Here is a 20,898-nt window from a genome sequence, read left to right on the forward strand (position 1 = left end):
TAGTTTTTACAGCTATGTCTTCCTGAGAACATTTTCAGTGTAGACTTGTGCCAGAGTCAGATATTTAAATTCTTACATGTGCACTGATATGACTTCCAGCATTTATGAGTAAAGCTATTAATCTGGCAAACCTTCTTATCTCTGCCCGCAGGATGGCGAAACACCACTTATAAAAGCTACCAAGATGAGAAATATTGAAGTAGTAGAACTGCTGCTGGATAAAGGAGCTAAAGTGTCTGCTGTAGATAAGGTAAAACATCTGTGTGGAGAGAACACTTTCGGGAAGGCTGTTGGTAGACTGACATGTATATTCACTGGACTTAAAAGAGTCTGGTTTTATTTTGTAGAGGGAGAGATGACTTGCTGGGGCTATCTATGTGGAATTTTGGTCCTGTGATATCTTCTTGGCCCTTCCGACAGCGTGCTGAGGAGTGCGCAGGCTTAGGATGCTATTAAAGGGGCTGCACCCGATTTTCCTTCTGTTGCTCGTACCAGTAGGGCATGCCGCCGTTGACCACCGTCCAAGGAGGACGCCGTCAGATGTCCAGCTTCTTGCAGACAAATAGGAGGGAAGACTCCGAGGGGCTGGGAAAGATAGACTCAGAGCAGACTAGCGTTAATATCCACTAACAGGAGATAAAATGTTCTGCCATGTCCTTGCCATAATCCTCTTAGAGAAATGTTCGTATTTTCCATGGTAAATTTAACTCTCAATTGCTTAATACATCATATAGAATTGATTCCTGGCTTGATTTTTTCATTTTAAACAGAATTCTTTCTCTACTTCCAATTGATTTCCTCCCATAAAAGGAGTGAATTGATTTACATACGAAGTAAGAAATAAAACTTTTTCCATCTGAACATGTAAGATTTGGACTCTGCTAATTCAAAATGGATTGAAGTTTTGTCCTTCTGTTATTTACGAGGCAATTAAACAAACCACAGAATCAATATGCATTTGCATTTATCAAGAAACAATGTTATTTAAGAAAAAAAAAAATCTCCCACCTATTATTACCATGTTTGTATAATTTCATATAAAAGGAAGGAAACGAGGAATGATACAAAGTCGGGAGATTTAGCAGTTGAATATATTTGACTTTGTAAAAAACTTCGTGCATTGCCTTTTTTTTTCATTCTGCCATTGACTCATTTCTGGCTCTGGTCTCCTAATTTGCAAATAAGAAACTACTGGACTAAGTGCCCTTGACGATTCCACATGGCCTCGTTAATTTGGTAACATGCCATTAACAAATATTCGTTTCATACTCATTAATAAATTTCCTGGAGTTCTCTGTCTCCATATCCTTTTGTGTATTGCTTTGCCTCGTCAGCACATACTTGCTGACAAGCACACATGATACTTGGAGCATTTGTTCATTCATTCAGCACATACTTCGTGTGGATGGGTGAGGTGGCTGTCGTGATAGAATTTGGAATACAAACCTGCAAAGGTCTTGATTCTGGCTCTTCATGGAGGATTTTATCCAGATACATTTCAGAATGAGCATTAATGCTATTTTCACCTGGCCTCTTCCTGATCTCAGTTCTGTACACTGACTGAGTGTATTGTCTCCCCTGCAATTTCAGAAACCTTGTGTCTGGCAGAAATGTCACAGGTGATGTTTCTACCTTCTCATAGATTTGGGGATAAGAGATGGGGTTCAGGTGGGGAAATGATGAAATCTGGTTAAGATGTGTTTTGTTTGAAGGCTGATGAGACATTCAGGAGGCATCAGGAAGGGTGGGACTAGAATTTGGGCAAGAGATCAAGCCCAGTGATGAGAATTTGGCACTTGAGTTACCAAGAGATAAGGATTGCATGGTGCAACTACGGTCATCAGTGGGAAGAAAACTGAGATCAGAACTTTACTTTTCTCATGGCACATATCACGTTCTACTTTTTAAATTTGCATGTTTCTCTAATTTCTTCCTCTTATAGTGTAAGCTGTGTAAGGTCAGGGACTATTTTGTCTTCCATCTTTATGTACCCCGCACAGTGCATTACATAGAATGAGCTCAGTACGTAGTTATTGTGCCATGTGTTCAGGATGAGGAAAGAGAATCGAGAAAAGAAGTAGATCCAAAGCAGAAGAGGAGAGTCAAAATCAAGATAAGGTTGTGCTGTGAAAGCTATAGGAAGAACGCTGCAGGGTCATTTTCATTTAGTGTTTGAGAGAGATCCAGGGTAGTTCTCAACTGAGAACTTAATTTGTTAACTTTTTAGGTCATTGTCTTCAAGAGAGATATTTTTGAAGTAAAAAGTGAAGGACACATTGCAGACCCTTTTGTTTGTTTGTTTGTTTTTACGTGTTTTCATTAGTGTTGGATGTGAATACTATTGTGATTGGGGATTCGAATTAGGGAAGAAGGTAGGTCGGTGAAGGGAGAAGTGGAAGTTGAGGAGGGCAGAAGAGGGTGTATTGGCGAGAGATGGATGGATACGATATGAAGGACTCCAAGGAGAAAAGTGTAGGACGAAATTTAAGGGCTTCGTATGATGGTGGCTGATTGGCAGAGGGTATGGGAGCAGAGGAGATCATTCATGCTAGATGGGACAGCAGTTTGGATTGTGACGCCTTCTAGACAAATGCAGAAGAAAGTTGTACAGTAGAATTTAAATTAGTTGAGGAAAGTGGAGGGACATTGTGGACAGTAAATACCTGGGTGACGAGTAGCGGTCGATCCGTGGCCTGGGAGGTGCTGCAAGGAGAAAGCCCGTTCCTTCTCTTGTCAGTGAGTGGAGTTGGAGGGGAGAAGGATGGCTTTCCTTCTCGAGGGCTGTGGGAGAAATAATACCCAGGAAGGGCTAGGTGAGAAACTTGAGAAAAAGATGACAGAGAAGTAGAAATAAAAATTCAGATTATTTATTCACTCTATATGAAAAATATGAAAAGTTCAGATTTTTTCATTATTTTACAGAAACTTGAAAATTATTATTCTGTATATACCATGTGTAGAGTATGTGAAAGTTCCAATTTTCTGTCCGTTTTACAGAAAGGAGACACTCCTTTGCATATTGCTATTCGTGGCAGGAGTCGGAAACTGGCAGAACTTCTTTTAAGAAATCCCAAAGACGGGAGGTTGCTATATAGGCCCAATAAAGCAGGCGAGACTCCCTACAACATTGACTGTAGCCATCAAAAAAGTATTTTAACTCAAATATTTGGAGCCAGTAAGTATTGGGTTTTGTTCCTGACTGAGCTTTTAAAAAATGAATGTTATATAAAAAATTAAGAAGCCAATTTCTGCATTTATCACTTAACTGGGGATTATGGATGTTGAGAAAGTTATTGTTTTGCTGTGGAAAAATATTCCTTCCTGTCTCGACCCCTTCTGCATTGTCCTATAGCATCTAAATGAAGTACGTCCAGAGTTATCCATCAGCTTTTTTTTTTTTTTTTTAATTTGACAGAGATAGAGAGAAAGCACAAGTAGGCAGAGCGGCAGGCAGAGGGAGAGGGAGAAGCAAGCTGTCCACTGAGCAGGGAGCCCGATGTGGGGCTCGATCCCAGGCCCCTGGGATCATGAGCTGAGCCGAAGGCAGCCGCCTAACCGACTGAGCCTCCCAGGTGCCCCTCCATCAGCTTTTAAGACCTCTAAAAATCTAGCCAGCTTCTTAAAAATCCTTTCCCTCTTATTCTCCCAGGTATACATCGTGCTTTTATCTAAACATGGTCTGTTTTCTCTGTGGCCTGAGGGCTTAGAGTTCTCCGTGTTTGCTCGTTATGCCTTCCACAGGCCTGCCCTCTCCATCTCCACCAAGGTTCCTTGTCCAAATCCTCTCCTCCAAGGCTCCTGTCAAAGTGATAAATTAATTTGGTGAGAATTCCTGTCTCAAAGCCATTGAACCTTTCTACCTGGAGTCTCTTTTTCTCCAGTTACTATATTTTATTTTTCAGTAACATTTAATAGCTTACTTTATGTAATGAAGAAAGTTTTACATAGTAAGAACGTTTTACATAGTAAGAAAGTATTTTACATAGTAAGTATATTACAGTAATACACATATAGTAGTATACATAGTAAGTACATTACATAGTATTTTACATAGTAAGAAAGTATTACGTGTATTAATATTATTCCTATGTACTGGTTTATGTTTTAATCATATTGATTTTAAAATGTACCTTGTTTCACATTTTAAACTTTCTGAAATTGGAATGTGTCTTATAGCTGATGGATAGGAGAGCATCGGGTCACAGCTTGGCAACATGTTTTTTCTCTCTTGGTTATGCATAATAACGATGCATCTTGCAATAAGTAGGTGTCTTAAGTTCAGTGAAATACGGTGTTTAAGAATCAAGAATCTTTTAACCTATTTTTTCACACACGTAACTGTTGAATGTAAGGTTTTTTTTCTAATTAAATGACCAATTGATAACTAAGAATTGAGGTTCTTTTTTAGTGGTAATGTCTGTTTTTAATGTGAGGATATGGCATGTTTATAATTACAGGACACTTGTCTCCTACGGAAACAGACGGGGACATGCTCGGTTACGATTTGTATAGCAGCGCGCTAGCAGATATCCTCAGCGAGCCGACCATGCAGCCGCCCATTTGTGTGGGGCTGTACGCACAGTGGGGAAGTGGGAAATCCTTCTTACTCAAGAAACTAGAAGGTGAAGGGCATGTTTGTGCAAAGTCTATATATAACAAGGCTTCCTCTGGTATTTTTTTCTGAAGTGAAGCACGATAGATCTTCGTGTATGAGTGTATGTTGCACAGTTGTCTAAATGGGATGGTGCTACTCCTTCCGGTTGATCCTCCTCACAGTTATTTTGAGTTCTCCTACAACAAAGATCCAGTTGTGTTAGAACACTCTTGAGGCCCCTTGGTAGCAGATTTTTTGCATGTGCTGTTTGCTGTTATTTTTAATTTTAAGTAGACTCCACACCTAACATGGGGCTTGAACTCAGGACCCCAAAATCAAGAGTTGCATGCTCCACTGACTGAGCCACCAGGCTCGCCCATTTGCTGTTTATAATCATCCTGTGCAGAGCCCTTCCGAAACCTGTCACTTTGCATGGCATACCCAGCAGCATCGCCTCCCGGGTGTGCCCCGTGCTGCAGTCCCAAAGGGCTCTTGGCTCCTGCAAGAGCAGACTAGGTCCTTTTCCTGAGTTGCTCCCTGTGTTACCTAGACAGCACCTCGCATTGTCCCTTTGATTGGCAAAATCTTACTCATTCTAAAGGGACAGGTTTCAATATTACCTGTAAAATTTTTACCAAGTTTTGTTGAAAGAATGACTTGTTCAGGGCTCATCTGGGCTCAGCCCACACGTTTAAGAGCAGTGACTCTCAAATGTGACTGCCGGGAGAAGGGGTGAGGAGGCGTGCCACAGAGGCAGGGTGGTCATGTGGAGGACACATAGCAAAGTCATGTGTTCCAGTTTTGTATGTGGAAACAATACAAACCACAAAAAATAACAGAATCTTGACAGATGGGAATATATGGAAAAAGATTTGTGTGTCCTCAGTATGAAGCAAGAGAGTGAGTAAAATGGGTGGGTGAACCCCTAGGGAATGAAGTTGGGATGTTTGTCTAAAGAGAACATTGGCTAAAATGATGAAGTAGCAACATTCCATCCACGGCCTTAGTAAGTGCCCAGTAAATGTTCATGTTGAAAGTTTCAGATTGAGTTAGAAGCAGCCTCTTTGGAGAACAGTGTGGAGATTCCTCAAGAAATTAAAAATAGAACTTCCCTATGACCCTGCAATTGCACTCCTGGGTATTTACCCCAAAGATACAGATGTCATGAAAAGAAGGGCCATCTGTACCCCAATGTTCATAGCAGCAATGGCCACGGTCGCCAAACTGTGGAAAGAACCAAGATGCCCTTTAACGGACGAATGGATAAGAAAGATGTGGTCCATATACACTATGGAGTATTATGCCTCCATCAGAAAGGATGAATACCCAACTCTTGCAGCAACATGGATGGGACTGGAAGAGATTATGCTGAGTGTAATCAGTCAAGCAGAGAGAGTCAATTATCATATGGTTTCACTTACTTGTGGAGCATAACAAATAGCATGGAGGACATGGGGAGTTAGAGAGGAGAAGGGAGTTGGGGGAAATTGGAAGGGGAGGTGAACCATGAGAGACCATGGACTCTAAAAAACAACCTGAGGGGTTTGAATTGGTGGGTGGGTGGGAGCTTAGGGTACCAGGTGGTGGGTATTATAGAGGGCACGGATTGCATGGAGCACTGGGTATGGTGAAAAAATAATGAATACTGTTATGCCGAAAATAAATAAAAAATAAATTTAAAAAAAAAAAAAAAGTTGTGTTCTCAAAGACTTGGGAGAAGAAAGCCAAAACTACTGAAACTAATATTACATTACTGGAATTTAAATAAAAACTTGGAGGGGGGAAAAAAGTTGTTGTATTTCTTAAAAAAAAAATGGATTAAGGTTTTCCCGTTTCTCTTTCAGATGAAATGAAGACTTTTGCAGGACAACAGATTGAGCCTCTTTTTCAGTTCTCCTGGCTCATAGTGTTTCTGACCTTGCTCCTTTGTGGGGGGCTTGGTTTACTGTTTGCTTTCACCGTCGACCTGAATCTTGGAATAGCAGTATCATTGAGCTTCTTGGCTCTCTTATACATATTTTTTAGTAAGTTTTTGCTTTTTATTTTTTTCAAAAAATAAAGATGATGTTAAGTACTTCTTGTTTTATTTAAAATATTATCTTAATATTTTATATTTATATACCTATATTTATGAAATATAAAATATTATCTATATCTCTCCCGTAAGTGATTTTCATATTTAATTACAAGAGTTTCATAATCTTTTTGCTATTTTGTAAGTTGGCTTCAAGGAACATTGTTCACAATCTGGCTAGAATAGCTTTAAACACTGGTGTACTGCTCATTAATATTGAAATAGAACTCTAATTTACTATACTCACTTTTTTATATGTTAATGATTTACTATATTTAGGTCTTTTTTGAAAGTAAGTCTTCATAGCCGTCAGTGGGATGCTGTTGGGCATTTTGATCATCCCTATGATCTTCATTTTACTTAAAAGCAAAGTAAAAAACATCAATTATAGTCCCGTTCTTAGGGGATATCTTCAGTCATAGCAGGGGAAATAGATTCACTATTGGAGGAACTGGTGATTTCAATAGGTGCAAAAAGTGACAAACCCAAAATCATTTATATTTGAGTCTGAACTAAGTCATATGTTTCTGCTTAAGGCATTATCTTTCTCATTGTGTTTCTTACATCACATTTTAGTTAGTTTACTTTTTGTTTTTTTAAAGATTTTACTTATTTATTTGACAGAGATCACAAGTAGGCAGAGAGGCAGGCGGGGGTGGGGAGGGCGCGGGGGAAGCAGGCTCCCCGCTGAGCCGAGAGAGCCCGATGTGGGGCTCGATCCCAGGACCCCAAGATCATGACCTGAGCTGAAGGCAGAGGCCTTAACCCACTGAACCACCCAGGCGCCCGTTAGTTTACTTTCTACACACGTTCTCTGTGTTGGTGAATTAGCTGAGGAATTCTTTGAGGAATAGCTAGGAAATAGCATGGAACCAGGGAAAGTCATGTAAGCCTGCCTCTCAGTACTTAATATTTGCCAGTGTGAGAAAAGAGGCTGCTTGGGTCATGATTGTTTTGAATAATTTTTTAAAACTGTGTATTTCAGTTGTCATTTACTTTGGCGGACGAAGGGAAGGAGAGAGTTGGAATTGGGCCTGGGTCCTCAGCACTAGATTGGCAAGACATATTGGATATTTGGAACTCCTCCTCAAATTAATGTTTGTAAACCCACCTGAATTGCCAGAGCAGACCACTAAAGCTTTACCTGTGAGGTAAGTTGGTCCCTTTGACAGAAGTAGCTTTTTGTAAGATGAAACAAAAATAAAGTTTATAATGCTTTCTCAGTGTACATTCCAAACAACATTGGTTTCCTCTTTTTTTTTTTTTTTTGAGTTTTTATTTATTTGTCAGAGAGATTGAGAGAGAGCTAGCACGCGCGCATAAGCAGGGGGAGCGGCAGGAAGCAGAGGGAGAGGGAGAAGCACACTCCCAGCCAAGCAAGGTCTCGATCCCAAGACCCTGGGATCATGACCCAAGCCAAAGGCAGACGCTTAACCGACTGAGCCACCCAGGCATCCCAAGGCATTTTTCTTAAACTTCATATATGAGAAATGAAACAACACTAGGTTTGAGAAAGCACTTTATATTATATCTTCCTCTTGTACGTAAAAGGAACAGAGACACCTCTCCCTAAAAAATTCTGGTTAACTTTGATTTACCAAATTTGATCCGAGCATATCCCACCCTGCCACGACACGACGCCTTTCCCATCCTTTGGGAACACTTTGAAGAGAGCGCAGGATGTAGGATGGGGGCCTGGCATCCCCTTGCATTAGCCTGTAATGTTGGCTACTGAGCGTGCCCTCTGAGATGCTCTTTCCTTGCCTGTGGAAATAAATTGACTTGCCTATCTAAAATTATCATTAATGTCAAAGAGGAAATGTATGAGAAAATAGTTCAGAAAGGGTGAAAAACATATATGTCAAGAATAAAGGAAAAGTAGAGGGCTCCAGAGGAACATCAAGTGAAAAAAGGAATTGAAAGCAAGAGGAATTTAGTAGAAATTAGCAAAATAGTTAAATGCATACTAATGATTAAGAATTTTAAAATTATTAAAAGATAAAATGTGTAACTTAAGTTGAAAATAAATAAGCCAAACTAGATGAAACATCAAAACTGTGAATATAAGAGATAAAGATAAAAACTTACATAATTAGCATATATGATTAAGTATTAGAAGGATTTACAGATGAAAAGGTAAAATAAAAAAGTTAAGAAAACATGCAGAGTAGAATAAAATAATTGAGGGAAATATTTTCACAGAAATTTTATTCTATTTTATTTTTTTTCTTTTTAAGATTTTATTCATTTATTTGACAGACAGAGATCACAGTAGGCAAAGAGGCAGGCAGAGAGAGGGGGAAGCAGGCTCCCCACTGAGCAGAGAGCCCGATGTGGAGCTCTATCCCAGGAACCTTGGATCATGACCCGAGCTGAGGGCAGAGGCTTTAACCCACTGAGCTACCCAGGTGTCCCCAGAAAATTTATTTTAAATTAATGACACGGTATTTCAAAAAAAGAACAATTAAAATAGCATAAATTGGGACGCCTGGGTGGCTCAGTTGGTTGGACGACTGCCTTCGGCTCAGGTCATGATCCCGGAGTCCCGGGATCGAGTCCCGCATTAGGCTCCCAGCTCCATGGGGAGTCTGCTTCGCTCTCTGACCTTCTCCTCGCTCATGCTCTCTCTCACTGTTTCTCTCTCAAATAAATAAATAAAATCTTTAAAAAAAAAATAAAATAAAATAGCATAAATTGTGCCTGGGTGGCTCAGTGGATTAAAGCCTCTGCCTTTGGCTCAGGTCATGATCCCAGGATCCTGGGATTGAGCCCCGCATCAGGCTTTCTGCACAGCAGGGAGTTCTCTATGTGCTTCTCTGCCTACTTGTGATCTCTGTCAAATAAATAAATAAAATCTAAAAAAAATAAAATAGCATAAGTCAAGGTCACACAACAGAGTACAGTGTGATCCTGGACGGTATTTTTAAAACAGTGCTTTTACATACCATTGAGGTGATCATTTAGTTTAGGGATGGAAGGGGAGAAAGGAGCAAATGCAGAAGTCCTATCCATTCAGAGAATCAGGATACAAATGATTCAGTTATCTCAAAGAATAACCTGAAAAGAATCTTTCACACCTCATTTCTAAGTCCTTACTAAATGTTTAAGCTATAAATAAAACATTCTAAAACTTGAGTTTTCAAATGGCCTTAAATTCTTAATGACTGTAGTATCCTGTCAGCGTTTTGATCTCTCGGTTGGTGCCTCACACACTTCCCTGAGTGGCTCTTTCAGTCACTGTGCCATCGGCCACTGCAGGTGGCCGATGCCTTGCCTGAGCTCTGCCGCCATGTGTTACTCCTCTGCTTTTCGTCAGTTAACTTCATACAACTCTGCTGCATTTCACTTGGGTTATTGCCTTTTCCTAAGACAGGTATGTCTGATGCTAGAAGTGGGAGGAACCTAATTACAAGTTCTTTTCCCTCTTAAGAACTTCAATGACAATATTTTAAAAGAGACTTTAAGAAAATGTAGAGTCAAATGATACAGAGATGACGTATATAGAAATTATTTATCTCTTTAGATACCCAAGTTACATTTTATTCCCCCATCCCCCCCAAGGTTTTTGTTCACAGATTACAACAGGCTGTCCAGTGTAGGTGGAGAAACATCGATGGCTGAAATGATCGCTACTCTCTCGGATGCCTGTGAGAGAGAGTTTGGCTTTTTGGCGACCAGGCTCTTTCGAGTATTCAAGACTGAAGATTCGCAGGGTAGGCCTTCCTTACTCCTCTTCCTCTGTGTGCGTGTGTAGGGGATGAGGATGGGATGAATATTCCTGTGAAAACATGAATTGAGTGTTAGAAATTCATATGCTATGATGGTCACATTTATGGTCTTCTAGATGCTTCGTATGTAAGTAATTGGTAAAACCATTTTCTGTCTTACAGGCAAAAAGAAATGGAAAAAGACCTGTTGCCTGCCATCCTTTGTCATCTTCCTTTTTATCTTCGGCTGCATTATTGCTGGAATTACTCTCCTGGCTATCTTCAGAGTCGACCCGAAACATCTGACAGTGAATGCTGTTCTCATATCAATCGCATCAATAGTGGGATTGGCCTTCGTGCTGAACTGCCGTACGTGGTGGCAGGTGCTGGACTCTCTCCTGAATTCTCAGAGGAAACGCCTCCATAGTGCTGCCTCCAAACTGCACAAGCTAAAAAGTGAAGGATTCATGAAGGTAAGCACTCACGGATCATTCGGAAGTAACTGAGTGTGAGCTTGCCACCATGACCTTGATGGTGGGGCTTTAGGGCGTGGACTCTGTCAATGTTACAGTGTTGCATTTGTTTTTAGTTTTATTCCACATTTGCCCTGTGGAAATATATGTTTGAAGTGGGAAACATTAAAACAATACAGGTTTTTATAAAATAGACTTTTATAAGGTATTCCTAGGAATTAGGAGATTGCTCCACAGGTCACCACCACCTACCTAATAACAGTGGGTTTCCTGCCTGATAAGATAGGCTCCTCAGTAGAGAAAGCAGATTAAACCACTAAAACATATAAAATAGGACCGTACTTTTAGATTCAAAAGGGACTTCATACAATATCTATAGCCCCTTTCCTTTGATCAAGGTCACAGGCCATCTGGAGCCAACTGTAATGTGGTGTTCAGAGCATTTGAATTTGCATTCAATGACTTTCAGAGCATGTGATCTTGGCAAATAAGTCACTCAGCCTAGTGTGTCTTTTGAAGTGGTTATGACTGTGGCTACCTCATTGTATGGGTAAAGGGCTCTAATTTATGTAAAGTCACTTTATAAATTGTGAAGCACTCACTGCAGTTTTACATGGGGCCAGAACTGGCTGTGAGGACTTGGGATTTTTTTTCTTCCTGTTAGATGAGATTCTGTCAGGCCTTTTAAGAAATGTGCTTCAATTTCTTACATCTTCAGTGCTTCTGTCCTTTCTGTTGTGCAGGTTCTTAAGTGTGAAGTGGAGCTAATGGCCAGGATGGCAAAAACCATTGACAGTTTCACTCAGAATCAGACAAGGCTGGTGGTGATCATTGATGGACTGGACGCCTGCGAGCAGGACAAAGTACTCCAGATGCTGGACACTGTATGTCTTAGCCATCTTGAAACTTAAATTTGTCACATGTGGCAGCCAAGAGGAATGACTTGTGAATTTCTCAAGTGGAATTTGAATAGTACTTTTTCTTTTGTAAAACCAACCATTTATTTTTAAGTGCAAAAGCATAACAGGAGTAAATGTCTCATCACAAACAGATTTAAACAATTTTAGCCCGATGGCTGTGTGAGCAAATGAACGGAGTAGCTCTAAAGTCCATGGTGTGACTCCAGCTTTCTTTTGCAGATGATTATGATTAGAATCAGAGGCAACAGTAGGGAACCCTCAGAATCTGTAGTTTTTGTTGAAGGCGGGGTACATCAGTGGCTCTCTGTGAGGCATGGTAAAGCAGTAGTATGTAGCTGTGGAGAGACACCAGTGTGCCCAGCACCTCATGTCTGCTCACAAGTATGTCTGTGTGTGTTGTTCTTTCCTTTAATGTAGACCACAAATATCTCAGAATAGGACAGGGTTAATTGTTTTCTGTGGAGGTTTTATCAGTTAGGTTTTATTACAGTTAGGTGATGAAAAATTGTCAAATGGTGAAAAACCAGATTGAGACCTTAATGAAATTTATTTTCATATGAAATAATATTTTGAAAAAAGTAGTATTTAAGAAATACAGTCATCAAAGGATAATATGGGTTTTTGTTGCTTTGGATAATTTGAACTTTATATCATAAGTACACATTTTTTCTACCACAGGTCCGAGTTCTGTTTTCAAAAGGCCCCTTCATTGCCATTTTTGCAAGTGATCCACATATTATCATCAAGGCAATTAACCAGAACCTCAACAGCGTGCTTCGTGACTCAAATATAAACGGACACGACTATATGCGCAATATAGTTCACTTACCTGTTTTTCTTAATAGTCGTGGACTCAGCAATGCAAGAAAATTTCTTGTGACTTCAACAACAAATGGGGACATTCCGTGCCCAGATACTGCAGGTAAAGAGTCAGTTCCTTGGGCACTTCAGTTTGAAGGAGTTACGTAATGTTTTATGGTGACTCACCTTTTACCTTGAAAAATACTGTTGGTATTTCACTTCTCTTTATATGTCATGTACAACAGAATTTTAATAGAGTGATGCTCTCTCAACAAATTCTTTAAGGGACCCAGGAAGATGCTGACAGAAGAGTTTCACAGAACAGCCTTGGAGAGATGACTAAGCTTGGTAGCAGGACAGCCCTGAACAGACGGGTAAGCTGCCCCTTGTTCTGAGCCACGTGTTCTTGTGCTGCTGTTTGAGTAGAGCGAAGGTGATGCAACTCAAATATAAGCTATAAGCTGCTGTAGATGCTGCATTAAGCTCATCCAGTATATTTTATTACTGAATTTCCTTTTGGCTTCAGATGGCTTTTTAGGAACTATGTGAGCCTGGAGCCCATAGCAACTGTGGATTGTACGGTAGTCCCCCTCCTCCCCTGGCCTGTTCCCAGGCACCTGCCTCAGAGCAGCCGAATTAGGCTCTCTGCGAGTGAGATTTTAAAACTCTCCAGAGGATGTCATCCAGGGTGGAGAAGGCCCATATCCATTCCAGGTCAAGTTGTACCCATTCCAGGTGCCCGTTGCCACCAGACCATAGCGGGGAAAGAGGCTCATGGTGTGAGAAGAGCTCCGTGCGCTTCCTGCCGGCCTTCCTCCCTCCCTGATGGCTGCAAGCCCCGTCCCTTTCTTTTACACCCACGCAGTGATTTTGTGTCCTGCCCGGCCATCTGGGTTTCTCCTCGAACACTCAGGTTTTCCCTGCTACCCCCCTCTTAGAACCTTGTTTTGTACAGAGATCGAGGGCGTGTTACAAGACAGGAAGATGTCCACTCGGGGTACAGGACGGTGAGAATGCCACTTGACGCTGGGCCGGCACTGGCACTCTCTTCTTTTTCCAGGTTGCTGCCATTACATTTGAGACATTTTGTATGTGTTTTCAATGACATTTTGATGTTCTGATTTTATGTCTCTAACCTGTACAAGTATGAATGCAAAATTAATATGAAAGACAGTTGATCATACTAAATTAGGAGGGTATCATTTCCCATTTCAAATTTGTCTCTTAGTAGTCTGGCCTCTTGGGCTCCCTGTGCTTGCATCCACCATGACTTCAGAGGAGAACTCGCCTTTGTTGTGCCTGTTCTTCCTCCGACTAGAAGGGATTCTCTGCCCCACTCTGCCCACTGGAGTGCCTCTAATTCTTATCCATATGTAAGCGTAGTTGTCACACATTTAAAAATCACCTAAACATCAAAATGCTGAATCCTTGAAATAAAGAGTTTATGTACTCTGTTATTTCAGGGTCCCTCTGATATTGGAACTCCTATAAGAGTTTGACTTGCATTCTGTACCAAATTTTGCTTATTTATAATCTTTAAGGCATTTAGCTTTCTCTAACTGTACAGCAATAAATCAAAATACATCTGAAGTTAAACCACACCATTGGATGCAGTTGTTGCTAATACAACTTTATAACTGCTCTGTAAAGATTTGCCTCAGGGAATAACAATAATAATGCCTATTATTGTTATATAATCTTCCTCTTTGACTAACATTTTGGATTGTTTTTATTGTCATCATAAACATACCATAACTTCTCAAAAAGCCCTAAGTTCTCAGACTTGAAGTATTGGTTCATGCTCATTGTTCTTAAACTCTTCCAGGATACTTACCGAAGAAGGCAGATGCAGCGGACCATTACTCGGCAGATGTCCTTTGATCTTACAAAACTGCTGGTTACCGAGGACTGGTTCAGTGACATAAGTCCTCAGACCATGAGAAGGTTACTTAATATTGTTTCTGTGACAGGTAACTTCTTATAGTAGATAATAAACTTGATCACATTAGGAAAGCAGTTCAGTTTCAGAAACAGAAGGATGTACTGTGTTCGTAACGTTTATACTGCTGTGTACCACTTTTATTTGCATTAAGTATATCTAATAAAACCTACATTAGTTTTGACGACGAAAATCAACTATCGGTTGTACACTGTTACTTTTAAAATTCGATGACTTAAAAAATCTTTTATTTCATCTCAGGTTTTTCTCTTTGTATAAAGATAATTTTATGCTAACTTGTATGACTGAGTATAATTAACTTATACTTTAAAATGTTGACATTCAGATTTTATACACCGCTATTGTTTCAGTTTTCAAATGACAGATTTTTTTCTTTTTTATTGGCTTAAATAAAATACACAACAAAATTTACGGTCTTAACCATATTCAAGGGCACAATTTGGTGGGATTAAACGGATTCACACTGTTGTGTGGCCATCACTACTACCTATCCCCATAGTTCTCTCCGTCTTGTAAAACTGAAACTCTGTACCCATTATATCATAACTCCCCTTCCTTCCTTCCCTCAGTGCCTGCGACCACTTTTCTATTTTCTGTCTCTACAGAATATTACTATGCTAAGTACCTCATATAAGTGGAATCATGTAGTATTTATCTTTTTGTGACTGGCTTATTTTACTTAACATAATGTGTTCAGGGTTCATGTTGTAGCATGCAGAATTTCTTTCCTTTTAAAGAATGAGTAGTATTCCGTTGTATGTATATATCACATTTTGGCTTAACCATTCATTTGTTGATGGACATGTGGGTTGCTTCCATATTTTAGCTCTTGTGAATAATGCTGCTATGAACATGAGTGCATCATAATATTTTCCATGACCATGGTTTCAGTTCTTTTGGATATATACTCAGAAATGGAGTTGCTGGGTCACATGGTATTTCTATTTTTGAATTTTTTGAGGAACCTTAATTCTGTTTTCCATGGCTGCACCATTTTACATTCCTACCAACCATGCACAAAGATTCCAATTTCTCTACATCCTCGCCAACACTTGTTTCTTTCTATTTTTTTGATAGTAGCCATCCTATTAGGTGAGAGGTAGTATCTCATTGTCGATGGGATTCGCGTTTTCCTAGTGATTGGTGCTGTTGAGCATCTTTTCATATGCTTATTGGCCATTCCTGTATCTTCTTTGGAGAAATGTTTATCTAAGTCCTTTGTCCATTTTTGGATAGAGTTGTTTGGGTTTTTTATTGTTGAGTTTTAGAAGTTCCCTCTATTGTGGATATTAATTCCTTACCATATACATGATTTGCAGATGTTTTCTCCCATTCTATGGGTTGCATTTTTACTTTGTGGATAGTGCCTTTTGGTGTACAGAATTTTAAAATTTTCATGAAGTTCCGTTTGTCTGTTGTTGTTGTTGTTTATATGCCTTTGGTGTTCTATTCGAGAAAGCACTGCCAAATCCGGTGTTGAGAAATTTTTGTCCTATGTTTTATTCTAAGCATTTTATTGTTTTAAGTTACATTTAGGTAACCTGATCTATTTTGAGTTAATTTTTATATATGGTGTTAAGTAGGGGTTCAACTTCATTCTTAAGCATGTGGATCTCCAGTTTCCCCAGCACCATTTATTGAAGAGACTGTCCTTTCCCCATCTAATGGTCTTGGCACCCTTGTCAAAATCATTTGACCATATACGTGGGGATTAATTTCTGGGCTCTCCTGTTCTGTTCTATTCTATTGACCTGTATGCCTGTGTTTATGCCATTCTGTACTGTTTTGATTGCTGTGGTTTTGTAGTCAGTTTTGAGATAAGGAAGTATGAGTCCTCCGGTTTTGTTCTTCTTTTTCAGGATTACTTTGGCTATTCAGTGTCACAGATTCCATATGAATTTTAGGATGGGTTTTTCTATTTCTGCGAAAAAGGTTATGGGAATTTTGACAGATTTCATTGAATTTTAGATGACTTGGGTTAAAATATCAATATTGAGTCTTCCAATTCATGAACCTGGATCTTAATTAACTTATAATTTAAAATGTTGAAATTCGGGGAAGCCTGGGTGGCTCAGTTGGTTAAGCGTCTCTTTTCGGCTCAGGTCATGATCCTAGTGTTCTAGGATCGTCCTAGGATCCTCAGGCTCCCTGCTCGGCAGGGAGTCTGTATCTGCCCCCCCCCCCCCCGCCCTTGCACTCTCATTCACGTGCCCGTGCTCGTTCGCTTGCTTGCTTGCTCTCTCTCAAATAAAATAAATAAAAAAGTAAATAAAATTTTAAAGTTGAAATTCAGATTTTATATGGTCCAGTTGTTTCAGTTTTCAAATGACATTTTAAATAAAAATGTTGGGGCACCTGGGTGGCTCAGTGGGGTAATAAGCCTCTGCCTTCAGCTCAGGTCATGATCTTGGGGTCCTGGGATCGAGTCCCATGTCGGGCTCTCTGCTCAGTGGGGAGCCTGCTTCCCACTCTCTCTGTGCCTGCCTTTCTACTTGTGATTTCTCTCTCTTTGTCAAATTTAAAAAACAAAACAAAACAAAAAAAAAACCCACTTTAATAAATAAATAAAAATGCTAACAATAAAATTGAAGATTAGTGCCCTGTGACTGGATTCCATGCATAGAATTCTGCTCTTCACCATGTTAATGCTTACATATAAATTTAAATACATATAAACATAAATATAAATTTAATATGTAAGTATATGTTCCTTTGCATGACATTAAATGGTACTTAGTAATACTGACTAGTGTTAACACTATTATGATAGTTATACTGGCATTTGCTTTTAGAATAAAGTTGGGGTGCATGCTATAAACTAAACTGCAAGTGAGGTTGTGTCTAATATATGTGCAATATTTTTGGTAATTAAATCCCTTTAAGTGAGGTCTCAAACTTTATTGATTATGTTCTACAATGGAAATGTTCTATCATTTCCATACAATGGAAATGTTATCAGTATCTTTGTACATATTTAATAAATATATGGTGAGTATCTTGATATGCCAGATATCAGTCTGGGTATTGTGGAGATAGGCAGTGAACAAGATAAAGTTCTTGTCCTGTTGGTAAAGACAGAACATATAAAGTCATGTAATAATAAGTGCCATAAAAACCTCATCTACCCTTACCATTTAGTGTCAGGATACCCCTGGTGCAGTCATTGTTTCTTCTTTTTTTTATCTGAACCAGCTCCTTTGGTGATCTCATTTAGTCCCAAAGGGTTACATACCATTTACATGCAAAAGATTCTCAAATGTGTATCTTCAGCCTTGTTGTTCTCCAGCTGCCTGCTTGATACCTAGTGGGGTCTAATACATGTCTGAGACCATACCATGTCCAAAAGTGAACTTCTGATCCCCTGCCCCAAACTTCATCCATCCATCGCCTCCCATCTCCGTTAAGGCAACTCTTTTTCCCGTTCCCTGGGGGAAAAAACCTCATACCTAGTTTACATATACCACCTCCAATCTGTAGTACATCCTTGAGTTCTGTTTTCAGACTGTATCCAGAATCTAACCACTTTTCATGGTTTGTAACATACTACCCGTGTCCTCTGTCCTCCGCGCCATCGTGTCTCATCGGTGTCCATTACAGCAGTAGCCCGCTCCTCCTCTTCCTCTGTGGTTCTCCATGCGGCAGCTACAGTGACCTTTCGAAACAGAAGCAGTCATGTTATTCTCTCCTCAGAACTCTCTTATTTTCCCGTTGTACTAAAGATAAAAATATTAAGTCCTTACAGTTTCTTATGGGGCCCTTTTTGATGTCTTTCTCTCTACCTCTTTCCCTATCTCTGAGCTCATCTCCTGTCCCGCTCTTAGATCCCTTACTGACCTCTTTGCTGTGTCCTGAAAATGCCAGGCACGTTTCTGCCCAAGGGCTTCTGCTTTTGCCTGTAATGATCTTTCTTTAGAGAGATGTATTCTGGCCTTCTCATCTCCTTTGAAGTTTTTGCTTAAAAGTCAGCTTTTTCATCGGGAACTTCCTTTGTTATCTTATATAAATTATACTTCCTCCTTCTATACACCTTGCTTTCTTCATTTGTTCCATGAACTGATCACCTTCTGATGCACTCTACCATTTGCCTAACAGCTGAGATGGCACTTTAGAGGATGAGGTCCGTCACGGGTGCATCGATGTTCTGCTGTCTGATTGTGGGCAGTGTTGAGACTGTCTGACACATAGTTCTGAAAGATTTTTGCCTGCATGTTCATGGTCAAAGCAGAATATAACACTAGTGGCAAATAACACCAAAAAATTACTTTAGAATTAAACAGAATTGTGTTTAATCCCTAGAATTTTTCCAGTACAGCTTTTGGATTATAGAAGCCCTGAAAATAGTAAATTTGAATTTGCAGTGTAAATCAAGTTGCAACTTTTAAATATTTAAATTAATTGTCAACATGCTAAATGTTTCACTTAGTACAATAATACACATCTATTAATTTTAGAATGTTTTTATATTTTTTTAAAGGACGATTACTGAGAGCCAATCAGATTAGTTTCAACTGGGACAGGCTTGCTAGCTGGATCAACCTTACTGAGCAATGGCCTTACCGAACTTCATGGCTCATATTATATTTGGAAGAGACTGAAGGTATTCCAGATCAAATGACATTAAAAACCATCTATGAAAGGTACTTTGTCTGGCCTCTTGATATTTCACTTTATTTTAGATTGAGTTAGTTATAAGTTATAATTTATAACTTATAGTTATAAGTTAATGCATATAAAGCAAAGTGAATACAAAATAATATGCATGAAATGTATACTTCTGGATGGATTCAACCATTCTCATTAATTCCATTATAATTTTGGAGTCATATTAGCACAGGTAAATATCTAATGTAAAATTTACATCTTCAGTTGGACATGGTCTTTCCTTTTCAGTGTAACTTACATGGTAAAAAAAATTAATAGTTCTATTAGTTTTGTGTATTTGTACATACAAAATGCAAATCTTGAAATGTCATTATTATTTCTATTTTATTTTTATTCTAAGTGTCTTCATTGAATATTAAGGAGGTTAAATTTTTTAAATCATTAGTGCAGATATTTTCAGTTTTGTATCTGGAGGATTTTTGGAACTGAATATAAGCTGGAAAACATTCTTTGCATTAAACAGTAAAGGAATTTATTGTTACTTTAAGCTCAGTGATTTGAAGTACTTTTAAAATTGATAAATTTTTTCTTAAAAAACATGCAGTTAAGGTTCAGTGAAATGTCAGATAAGTAAAGTTTTAAGAGTTGACAATTTATCAATTCAGAAATGAAATTAAAATCCTTTTTGTCAGAATACTTAATACCTTCAGTGTTCAGTTACTGCTCAAAATAAATTATCCCTTAGAAAACAAATAGTACCAAGAAATTAGACAATTTTATAAAACTCGGTGTAACTGAAACAATTATTTTAACATATCAATGAAGCTAACTCTAACAAAGCATTGAGTGTATAGTTCCTATATTAAAACGTCTGAGATTACAAAAGTTTTTTCTTAAAATACTGTCAGCATATGGTTTTTCCTGATTTTTCAATCCCCATATTTTTTAAGCTTTTATTTACTTTAGAGAAAGGTGGGGGGCAGGAGAATGAGGGAAGGGCAGAGCGGGCGGGAGAGGACACTCAGACAGACTCCATGCTGAGTGCGGGGCCTAATGCGGGGCTCCACTTCGGGACCCTGAGATCAGGACGAGCTGAAATCAAGAGCTGGTTGCTTAACCAACTGGACCATGCAGGGGTCTCTCCCCATTTTTCATATATGTATTTTTTTTTAATCCTAGGTAAATAACTAGCTTTAGGATTACAGAGAATGGTGTATTAATAGTCTACAGATATGAACTCTTCTTGGTTTTGCTGTTTAATTTATACTAAAGTTGTTTAAACCGCGTGCTCTATCCAGTAGGTGTTCCAGCAGATGGCAGTGATACATAAGGGCCACATGCTGTAGATAAGTGGCACTGAGTTGCTTCTGCACTTTGATATTTTAGAAATTATCTTTTTCTTATAAGATATACAATTGGTTTTTCTCTTGGTTGTGTAGAAAAATACTGTTTTATTTCGTGAATAAGTTTTACATCATAACGTGTTGTGTAGTTATGATTGTTTGCTAGATGAGTACAGTCATTTTTCAGCAGTTAAAATTGAACTTTTTTAATGTTTTAACTTCTTAATTATAATTCATACCAATATAATGGGATTTATTCTTCACATGGTGTATTTTTTACACAAAGTGCTAAGTAGCATGGACAGGTGGTTCTTTGGCACTTCAGCTTATCCTTGAGCAGTTATTTGTGTGTAAATAAAAATATGTCTGAGAAAAGACTAAGCGTTCATTTAGGAACTATAAAGGGGATTCTTAGAGTCTGCGT

General features: G+C 39.0%; 1 protein-coding gene across 18 annotated transcripts in view; it reads left to right on the forward strand.

The window, feature by feature from the left end:
- Positions 1 to 20,898, forward strand: part of KIDINS220 (kinase D interacting substrate 220) — a 96,004-nt gene that overhangs the window by 30,634 nt on the left and 44,472 nt on the right. For all 18 annotated transcript variants that reach the window (XR_004288074.1, XR_004288075.1, XM_032353393.1 and 15 more), the window contains exons 11-22: positions 152 to 250; positions 2,998 to 3,175; positions 4,458 to 4,622; positions 6,439 to 6,618; positions 7,654 to 7,819; positions 10,230 to 10,381; positions 10,559 to 10,848; positions 11,592 to 11,732; positions 12,447 to 12,690; positions 12,855 to 12,943; positions 14,395 to 14,539; positions 19,004 to 19,166. Coding sequence is in view for 16 of the 18 variants with exons in the window: in XM_032353393.1 (XP_032209284.1) it covers positions 152 to 250; positions 2,998 to 3,175; positions 4,458 to 4,622; positions 6,439 to 6,618; positions 7,654 to 7,819; positions 10,230 to 10,381; positions 10,559 to 10,848; positions 11,592 to 11,732; positions 12,447 to 12,690; positions 12,855 to 12,943; positions 14,395 to 14,539; positions 19,004 to 19,166 (2,012 nt within the window). In the remaining 2 variants the exon portion in view is untranslated. The remainder of the gene's footprint in view (positions 1 to 151; positions 251 to 2,997; positions 3,176 to 4,457; positions 4,623 to 6,438; positions 6,619 to 7,653; positions 7,820 to 10,229; positions 10,382 to 10,558; positions 10,849 to 11,591; positions 11,733 to 12,446; positions 12,691 to 12,854; positions 12,944 to 14,394; positions 14,540 to 19,003; positions 19,167 to 20,898) is intronic.

The sequence above is a fragment of the Mustela erminea genome, chromosome 7 (genome assembly GCF_009829155.1).
Source record: "Mustela erminea isolate mMusErm1 chromosome 7, mMusErm1.Pri, whole genome shotgun sequence".
Classification (NCBI taxonomy): Eukaryota; Metazoa; Chordata; class Mammalia; order Carnivora; family Mustelidae; genus Mustela; species Mustela erminea.